Source organism: Rutilus rutilus (assembly GCF_951802725.1).
Source record: "Rutilus rutilus genome assembly, chromosome: 14".
Lineage (NCBI taxonomy): Eukaryota > Metazoa > Chordata > Actinopteri > Cypriniformes > Leuciscidae > Rutilus > Rutilus rutilus.
Window position 1 is genome coordinate 4,167,962 of NC_140219.1, and position 11,250 is coordinate 4,179,211.

Sequence of the window (11,250 nt, forward strand, 5' to 3'; positions counted from 1 at the left end):
AATAAGATGTTAAAGGTGCAATCATAGTTTCATCATAGTCATCATTAGCGAAGATTTGTGGACAACGCATCCGTCGTATATTGCTAATAGCAAACTATCAAGCGCAGCTCACATATAATTCACTGCGATGCATTAAGACGAAACACACTCATATTAAAGATACAATCAATGAAAACATCACATGCAGTGTTGCTTCTCAATTAAATGTTAAATGATTTTTAGGTATTTTACCTGGGAAACAATTCAATAAAAGGATGAAAGCTTGTTTCTGCTACGGAATAAAAAAGTTGGAATTGCAAGATATCGAATCGCAGTTGTCTTTTAAACTGTTTTATTCCATGGCAGAGACAATCTTCCATAGTCCACCGCTCTCTGTTTCCTGAGAAGAGCTCAATGTTCAGTCTGTTCCTCATAGATTGGGAACTAGAGGAATCTAACGTACAAAATCAAGTGCAGAAGCAGCGAACAGAACCAGTCTGAACTGGTTAAAGCTGCTGCGTGTAATACAGCATCAAACGTGACTGCAAAATGAACTAGATTTGTACATTTAATAAGGAAATTTGATCATTGTTTGTTTCTTGTAGTGACTCTTAACATTAAACTGGCACATGATGAGGGGGGATCAGTAATACAGTATATAGCCTAGCTAATGTATTGTTGCATTATTCAAGAAAACAGGAAAATTGAGTTCATTAATCTGGAGCTGGCTGTTACATTAGCTCTGCATTCATTTTTTATTGTTTCATGGCCTAAGCAGCTTTATCTCAGAGTTTTGTTCCTTATATGGTCTTGTGTGTAGAAGTGCTTTCTTGTATCTGTGTACAGAGTGTCTCGCGAGCCGCTTTGTCAAGTTTAAAAGTGTTTACATGACTTACAGTCACATTATTCGAGTATTTTTGGGTGGTCGACTTTATTTGTCATTTTTATCCAGTTTTACAGTTTTTCTCAATTGTTTACACACAAATACTGGTACTTGAGACACAATGACCACAACATGTAACTCATTCACCAAGCCCCTGAACCAATTCTGCTAAACTACAAGCACAATTCCTGCTTTACACTCAAACTGCAGTTCTAAAACACACCTTTTTCAAAACACTACACACAATTCTCTGCACTCTAAAAACTGCTGGGTTGTGTTAACCCAATTTTGGGTCAAATATGGTCTCACCCAACGTTGGGTTAAAAATTCAATTTAAAAATGGACAAACCCAGCCGTTGGTTTACATTTTTAATGTAACCAATGCAATTTTTCCATTTTTAAATTGCATTTTTGTCCATTTTTGATTTTGTCCAAAATGCAATTTGTCCATTTTTAAATTGCATTTTTTAACCCAACGTTGGGTGAGACCATATTTGACCCAAAATTGGGTTAACACAACCCAGCAGTTTTTAGAGTGTGCTTTTGGCACAATTTTCATGCAGAAAATCTCTTGTTTTCACAAGGAACACACTGCCATTCAAATATGCACACTGACTCATCACATGGGCAAACACCCGTCACACAGTTTTACAATTAGCAATCAGAGCTTTAGCATAAAAGGGCAACAGGTGAGCTCTTCAATGGATGCCAACATTGGATTTTTTTTTTTTTTTACTGTAACTGTATACAGTCAATTTGTGTGTTCTGAGTATAAAAACAATATTCTCAAATATTTTACAACACACTTATGTATGTACTGTCTGTAGTAAGTGTAACACTGAACAAAAGTCATTATGATGAATGGAGAAGAAGTGTTTTCCATTCATCATAGTGTTTTACATTCAGCACATCAGTGTTCAACTGGTTCTTATAAATGTCTATTCATATGATGGTTTGTGTGTGTCATTTGAAAACAAAATACCATTTTGAGAAGAAATAACATTGTTTTGAATGTAAAGTTTCATTTTGCAGGAGAATTGAGGGGTTTTGCCCATTGTGTGTGTGTTTTTGGATTTGTGTGTAGAGTTCTGAGAATATATGAGGCATGCTTTCAGAAAATGTGTGTAAACAATCGAGAAAAACTGTAAACTGAGTGCATCTGTGTGTGTTACTTTGTGTTCTTTATGAATTGTTACACAGTTTTAAGTGAACGGACTTCGCACACTGTAACAAAACACTGTGTTTGGCTTTTTAAAGGTCTGTTCATTTAAAACTTTGAATAAAAATACTTTGTTAATGGATATATATATATATATATATATACAGTATATATATATATATATATATATATATATATATATACAGTGTATATATATATGTATATATATATATATATATATATATATATATATATATATATATATATATATATATATATATATATATATTTATTTAATCCATTTTTATCCAGAGTCCTTCTGCATTTCTGTTTGTTTTGTTACAGTGTGCGGTTTGACTTTGTAATGTTTCATAAAGAACACAGTGAAGTGATATGGGCTGTAAAGTTGTCAACAAACCTGAATTACTTCGCCGCTGTGATGACAACGTTTGTCAGCCATTCAGCCACATCTGTTTTAGAAATGACTGTGAAGTGAACGTTTTACATCCTTGATCAATTTTGAAATATTCATATTTATGCATATAATATAGTGCATTTGATGCTGATGCATTTTCCTGAAAGGGTTCAACACTCAGAACATCTGCTGGTCCAGAATGAGACCTGTGTGTGTGTGTGTGTGTGTGTGTGTGTGTGTGTGTGTGTGTGTGTGTGTGTGTGTGTGTGTGTGTGTGTGACTGACTGTGTGTGAGTGATCAGACTGCCAAATGTGTTTGATGTATGCTAGCTTGGCTAATTTGAGCTGTTTCGAGACAATGATCTTAATGGTATTGTAGAAGAAGTCACTGGCAGACGTCATTAGCATATTTCACATTGTATAAGAGTTTCAGTTATGGATTTTAATACATTAGTTAGATTGGTTAATACATGGTTTCAGTCACTCTAAAATTCTCACTATAGTTACAGCTCTGACATTAAGCTTTGCATTGCATTATGAATTCATTTGTGACATATCTCGGAAAGCAACATCACATATAGAAACACTTTATTTTCTGCTTTATTTTCTAACACTTCTGCTCACCAAGACTGCATTTATTTGATCAGAAATACAGTAAAAACTGTAAAAATTATGAAATATTATTACAATTTAAACTAACTGTTTTCTATGTGAATATATAGTAAAGTGTAATTTATTTCTGTGATCAAAGCTGAATTTTCAGCATCATTACTCCAGTCTTCAGTGTCACATGATCCTTCAGAAATCATTCTAATATGATGATTTGATGCTCAAGAAACATTTATGATTATTGTTATCAATATTGAAAACAGTTGTGCTGTTTAATATTTTTGTGGAAACCGAAATGTATTTATTTTCAGGATTCCTTGATGAATAGAAAGTTCAAAAGAACAGCATTTATTTGAAATAGAAATCTTTTATAACATTATAAATGTCTTTACTGTCCCTTTTTAATTAATTTAATGCATCCTTGATGGATAAAAGTATTCATTTCTTTCAACAAAACAGACTTTTGAATGGCAGTGTATAGTATTTGTGTGTCATCATGTCAGTTTGACAGATTATTCCGCTGGCCGATCCGGGTCTTCTTTATAACGGACTGTGGGTCGGAGTCAGACACACACGGATGAAGGGATTCTTCCCGGAGACGGACAGATTGCTGGTTATCTCTGAGATCAGTCTGAACGCCCACAGACCCGTGTGTCAGAAATCAAGCGCTCGCTGTTCCGGTGAAGGAACACGGACACTGCAGTTGTTCTCCAGACTGAAGATGATTGTGTGAAAGTCTTCCAGTGTTCATGTGGATCTCTGTTCTCAGCTGCTTTTCCATCAGTGGAATATAATAAAGAAAATTTTGCTTTTCTATATCTTGCAAATCAGTTATGGATGAATCTCATGAAGACATGTCTGAATCAATCAGCCCATAATTACTATAATGCACAAAAAATAAAATCATGTATGTAATGTAGTAATGAATATCAATCTTTTTTACCGGACACATGTTTATTTGAATTTTTATGAGCGCTAATTAAAAGTAGTACAACAAATACTACCATGATATATAAATACTTTACTAATTAAATATATTTTACAGTTTTTCTCGATTGCTTAAACACATTTCTTGAAACTATGCCTCGTATTCTCAAAACAGTAAACACAAATCCATAACGTCTCACCCAATATCCCAAACATCCTATTTTCAGGTCAAAATGAAGCTCTACACTCAAAACCATTCACTCTTGCTGAAAAACCAAACTTTGGCCTCAGACAGGACACACAAGCCCTCAAAATCACACACACTACAACATAGTCTAACACACTGGTGCAATAAATTCAAAACAACATTTCCAAAACTGGTAAGTTATGTTGCATGTGGTTCCCCCCCTCACAAACCTTTTTACATGATGAACACAAAAGACACAACCAGTGGATACATTGGCACATTTTATTCATTCATGTACACAGCACAATACAAAAAAAAAAAGGCTCGTTTTACTCTTTTTTTTTTCTCTCCTCAATTTTTTTTTTTTTTTTTTCATATTTACATAAGATGTGTGTGACCATTATATGACAGTAAAAGAGCACACACAAACCTTATTTTAATATGAAAGTATATTGGAATTGTAAATAATGTTGGTATGTGACAGGAGGGCCTCCACTCAAAAGACAATATGATGAACAGTAACACGTCTAAGAATGTTCCACATATGGTTGAAAACACCATCAGTGGCCTATAAAGATAACATTCTGGAAGTCAAGACTATAAAGGAGAAAGGATGCCCTCCCCTTACTGTCACGCTCTGCAGCCGCTCTGTGTGACTGTACGACTGTGTGACTTGCAAGAAAATACACCTTATCAAAGACTATTGGAAATGTTTGTCTCTTATTCAGTGATAGAATTTCCCTCCCTGAAGGTTCTCGACTCAAATTTGGCCTTACTCGTAGCTCAGCCTTCATAGTCATACCATTGATAAAGACATGGGCAACTAGAGTGACTTGAATCTGAGACTGCTTGTCTTCTTGCCATTCCTCCTCCTCCTCCTTATCCCTCCTCGATCTCTTCCTTCATGTCTTTCTGGATCCATTGTTCCAAAACTCAATAAACTGATTTGGGCCCTTTATCTATCTTTTGAAGGATCTGATTGATGTGTGTTAAATTTTGACTCTTAGTGTTTCCACTTGGGTAATTGTGTCTAACTGAGCTGAAGCTGTGCTGACTTGAGTCAACATGCTAGCTCTTTCTATATGACAACATGGTCTAGGCAATGAGAAATGAAGGGATTTGTGTGTAGAGTTTTGCAGTGACAGTTCAACAAATCTGACTCATGTGTCAAAACAGGGAATAGTGTTTATAGTTTAGTGAAATGGGTGTGCTTTTTGATAAATGGCATTATGGTTTTGAAATTTTAGTTCAACAGCCTGGTTATAGTGTTTAAGCAATCGAGAAAAACTGTAAATAAATATATTTATAGATTTAATTATTAAATTATTCAATAGATTATTCAGTTATAGATTTAATTATTGTTATTATTGTATTTTATTTGTTTATTTATTTATTTTTTGCTTTACAGGAATGAGAATTTTCTGTAGTTTTATTTGACTGGGAAAAAAAACTGTTCTTGATTATTAGCTTTATTTAAAGTTTAAAAACCACATGCAAACATTTTATTTTTCTTCATCATTATAAAAGTACATGTTTATGTATTTATTGTATTTAAAATTGCAATTCAAATTAAAAGTAGTACAACAAATACTATGATGTATAAATACTTACAATATTAAATAAATATATTTAAATATTTCATTACTTTTCTAAATTAAGTCATTTTAATTTCATAATTTAAATTTTCCAATACAGTCTGGTTTAGCTACTTTTATTTAACTAGAGAAAAAAAAATACTTCTGAATCATTTGCTTTATTTGAAGTTCACAAAGCCACATGCAGACTTTTTATTATTTTCCCAAATCTACTGGATAATTCTTTTGATTTTTTTTCTCATAGGAATTAATGGGCAACTATGGTAACTCTCTCTCTCTCTCTCTCTCTCTCTCTCTCTCTCTCTCTCTCTCTCTCTCTCTCTCTCTCTCTCTCTCTCTCTCTCAGAACGACTACAGGAAGTTGTCTATGCAGTGTAAGGACTTTGTGGTGGGCGTTCTGGATCTTTGCCGGGACACAGAGGAAGTTGAGGCCATTCTGAACGGTGACGTGGACCAGAACCCCCCCACAGAACAGAGGCCCTGTCTGAGCCGCATCAAACTCGCCATCAAGTATGAGGTCAAAAAGGTGAGAACGCTCTCACTTAACCTACATTTACATTTATTCATTTAGCAGATGCTTTTATCCAAAGCATTTATGAATCATTTTTGGTGGACCCACATTAACAAACTATGATGAAGACGAAAATCTTTTTTTTAATTAACTATCAGTAATTATGAAAATACTGGTAATTCTCATGCACCTCGTGCTCATAGTTTTGGGTTAGAATACATCACATCCTACCGGACGGTCGCATATGGTTTAGCCACAGAAGTTTAAATATTTCAACACATCCAAAGCTCAAATTGGATCTGAAATTCCCGTATACCGATCTCCAGGGTCTCCGTGCAGTTCCTGTACTATTCTACATAGAAAATGAATGACTTCTGGCCTGTTGCTCATTAAAAAAAAGTGGATCTTGTGGTTAAAAACATGAGACAATGAGACAAAAAAAAAATTGAACCTGAGCGCCGTGTTTTTAGAATACAGTGTCATGTATTTGATTCTGGATTTACATCTTTTGTTGATCCTGGAACAAGATTCCTGTCCAAAAACATATCGCTATCCCTAAACCTAAACCTAACCCTATCCCTACCCACAACTTCTCCCTAAAATCAGAGGGAAATGATGGTGAATAACACTGATGTAGAAGCACATAACCATAAACTGTGGACTTGTCCCTCAAATGTGGGATGTGTGTCCCGAAGCCAACTATGGTCACATGTTCAGTCGTTGCCAACACAATTCAACTGCACTTGTGGCTAAGGAAGCTTTAGGGAAACACCCCTGATTGGTTGACTGGAATGTTGTTCCAGGATCAACAAAGATGTCGATCCTAGAACGTGTTGGTCTTGTTGAAATCCGGTTCACGTCATACTCAAGACGCTGCAAAAGACGCAAGACACGAGTGCAGTGGTTAAAGACGTCCGTCTAGCGCATGTTTACACTGAAAACTTTGTAAAAGAAGTGCAGAAAGTGTTCTGTGTGAAAGAACAGTAGGTCTGGGAACATAACAGAAGAGACGTGAGGTGAGGAGAGAGTTCAGGTTTGGATTGATCAAGCATCTGATTGGTTCTTCACCTCAGCTGAACTCTTGATTGTTCGACTGTGTCTCAGATGGAGAACTCCAGAACTTCCTCACCTTCTGACTTTAGCACACACTCCACTGACTCCTCAACACTAGCCGCGTTTCCACTACCCTTCAAATGGCACAAATTGAAATTGCGACTTGAAAATACGGCCAATGGAAACACGTCAATTTCGCAAAAACTCCCATTTAACGCGAAAACGTTTTTACGCTCGCATGAGGTGGTTTTTCAGGCAATTTATTAATTTATTAAATTCATAAAAAACAGAAGAATTACAGGAATAATGGATTCTAAACCTCAAATAAATGCCACAATCAAGACCTCGAAGCAGATCTGAGGGAGAAACACCCAGAAACAGCTCATATGTGCCGCTCACAGTATAATAAGGGTCGTTCCTGACCATTAATGATTGGATAACACACATACATCTCCTTTGATTAATAATAATGGCCAGTGCGGTGGCTGGGATTCATAAACCTACCAACGTCTGTCGCCATGAATTTTGGAATGACTTACCGCGAGAGGAAAAAATGAAGTTTTAGTCGCGTAACATCGGTTCATGGAAACGCCACCATTTCGCAATAGTTTTTAGTCCACATTTAGAAAAAAAATCGCAAAAGTTTTGCGCAAATCTGTAATGGAAACGCGCCTTCTGACACGCAAACCAGCTTTCTTCTGAGAAAACCTCCATGAGAAGTTTGCACAGGCAGCTCAACATCGAGCATGTGTGTTTCTGTAATTATCATGAGCTGTGAGTTGGACAGTTATACTTCCTTTGGCTTCATCCACTCTGATCTTATTGGACTAAATGTCATGCAAACACACACCAGAGAGAGGAAATGAAGCCGAGACAGTGGACTTGTGGAGACGCGCCTCAGCTTTAATTTCACAAGATTAGTTTCTGAAGAGACCTTTGCCAATGTCTCAGATGTTTCTCCTGAAATAACCCAGTTATTGAATAAAATGAAATGATAGTTCTAGTTGTTTGATTCATTTTATGTTGTGTATTAATATTCTGATATTTAATTTGCTTGTGCAATTAACCAGGCAAGTCAGTTATGGGCTTATATTTCATGTGTCTCAATATGAAGTCAAACATTTCTCATCAAATGATCATTTTATACCTCTATACTCTTACTTTATATCAAATATTGTGTCTCTATATATATATATATATATTTATTAGGGCTGGGTAAAAAAATATCGATTTCTCGATTTTAATCGATTCTCATTTTTACGAACCGATATCGATTCTTAAATCCCAAGAATCGATTAGTCATCCTGTTTTCAGCTGATGAATGAATGTAACATTATAGCGCGCATCCCATCCAATAAATCGCAATAATCTTTGTGCTTTGTTACTATTGATATGAAACAAAGTCTCAGATTTCAAATTACGTCCATTTTCTTACGAAATTCAAAAACATAAATAGCGTTTTGGCGTGAGATCGCTCTGGCTCAGCTCTAGAGAAGCACATGATCTTCTCTTCCGCCTTAATAACACCAGTTACAGCGTGAAATAAACATGAATGAGCATCTGAAAGTGTGTTAAAAGATGGAGTACAACTTATCGAAATCCGTATCATGTGACATGGAATCGCTCAATCAGTGTTTCAACCGTGGAAAGACGTCAGTAAAACAGCTCGTAAACAATGTCATGTAACGTCACATTTACCTCAGAAAAACCATATCCAGTGACCATAAACTCGTTAGTCAGCAAGAAAACTTAACTCTAGAGAGGAGCATTTTGCTAAATATATGCAAAATATTACATATTCATTATAATTTTTTATGTTCTTCAATATTTAATGCATGTTTGAATAAATCTAAGTTTTTATGACAGCCACCATTTAAATGTTTACATTTCTTATAACTTTATTATTATAAAAATAATAAAAGTGTAATTTAAGTTTTTATACAAATCAGGTCATTTGTACCTTCAATATTATAGTAGGCTAATGAAGATTGTACCTGATATCGAAAATAATCAAAATTGAATCGAATCGGAATCGAAATCGAATCGAATTGCAAGCTTGTGAATCGAAATCAAATCGAATTGCAAGCTTGTGAATCGAAATCAAATCGAATTGCAAGCTTGTGAATCGAAATCAAATCGAATTGCAAGCTTGTGAATCGAAATCAAATCGAATTGTGAAATTTGTGTCAATACCCACCCCTAATATTTATATGCTAGGCCTGCACAATATTTCGAAATTATCGAAATATCACAAATGTATATATCGCGATATGCATATCGCAACGGCTTGCAATAACTGGGGTCATGAACAAAAGACAAAGAGAAAATCTCTTGGCTGAATAACTTTTGTAGCTTTAATAAGAATCAGTATATATTTAATTCATACAATGAAAACTAAGCAGTGCTTTATTTTTACATTTGATTATTCACTTTCTGTTGTTAAATAAAGCTAATGTAGGATAACCTGAAACCCTGAACCCCGTGGTTTACATTGATGTTAAAATAACACTTTTAATGCTACAGTAAAACACTGATGTTCACTTTCAGAAGCTGTAGGGATGCTTTCTCGTCAGAATGTGAAACACGTGTGTAGGTTATATAATTTTAAGTATATTTTAAAGATAATTTAAGTTCATTTTACACACTTTAAGCATTATCGTATCGCATATCGCATCATTTAATGAGTTATCGCATATCGCAGTTTTCTTCAATATCATGCAGCCATACTAATAAGACTAATAAAAATGAAAAAAAAAGGTTCACAACAAATACAACCATGATACTAATCAAAAGTTAATCATTTATTGTGCTTTACAATGTGATTATTAAAATTTTCCACTCATTGTGTTTTTATTGCATAAACGTATTTGGAGTCAGTGTACGATGTGCAGATCATGATCTGTCGTGTCATCCATCAGTGCTGTGGGTTTATAGGGATCACGACCTTGTTAACCAGACACTCTGAGAGTAATTAGTCCTGTTGCCCTCAAACCCTCTCGAGGACAACTCTCATTACAGGACAGGTGACTGAATCTTAATCACTTTCAGATTGTGATTTAAATCTTAATAGTTATAATGACTGAAGACCCGTGACAATGACGGACCCTTTAGTTATATAAAGCCTTCGAGGAACATTGACATCATCATATTTATGAGATTAGAGCACTTGAATACCACAGTATAATAGTTACCAGTGAGCCTTGAGTCGAGGGCATTAATGAAAGAATCCCGTATTGATTATAATACGTTATAATTGTGAATGTTGACAGTACAATTGAATCTGTGTGCATTGTGTGCACTGTTGATTATGATGAGCACTAAAGCTCGCCAGAAGCTCGCTTGTTCATTAGTTTACAGATGACAGGTTGCACTTTGTTGGGAAGTGAAAATACATCATAAATCTGGAATACAACATATCCATATTACTGAGAACAATTTCACTTTTCATTAAGGTTAAGAATCAATAAATCAAAAACTCTTTACCCATTATAAAATAAATGTGCACATGAAACCCAGTCACATTTAACTTTTAAAAATTATGCAGATCAAATCATTTCAAGTTCAGCTTTTAAAAAATTATGCAGATTAAAATATAAATTATGCAGAAATACAAATTGGTGCCTTTTGTAGATGGAAACTAAACATGTAGTTTATTCAGACGAGTGTGAGACAAATTTCAATTAAAGCAATCAGAAGGGATGGTTGCTATGGCAACCAGGTACAAGATTCAGGTGACACACAACACACACACACACAGAGAGAGAGAGAGAGAAAATAACTACCATCATTCTGTCTGTAAGAATTTAATGGATCACTAAAGACAGGTGAGCTTCAGGTGGGCAGAGCGTGTGTGTGTGTGTGTGTGTGTGTGTGTGTGTGTGTGGTCTGCGGCAAATTAAGGCTGAGGATGGTATATGACTTGTAACTTCTGA

General features: G+C 35.1%; 1 protein-coding gene across 1 annotated transcript in view; it reads left to right on the forward strand.

Annotated features, from left to right (window-relative positions):
* The window catches only part of trpc7b (transient receptor potential cation channel, subfamily C, member 7b), a 72,638-nt gene that overhangs the window by 21,162 nt on the left and 40,226 nt on the right, over positions 1-11,250 (forward strand). The window contains exon 3 of the mRNA XM_084430593.1: positions 6,101-6,280. Coding sequence (XP_084286719.1) covers positions 6,101-6,280 — 180 coding nt within the window. The remainder of the gene's footprint in view (positions 1-6,100; positions 6,281-11,250) is intronic.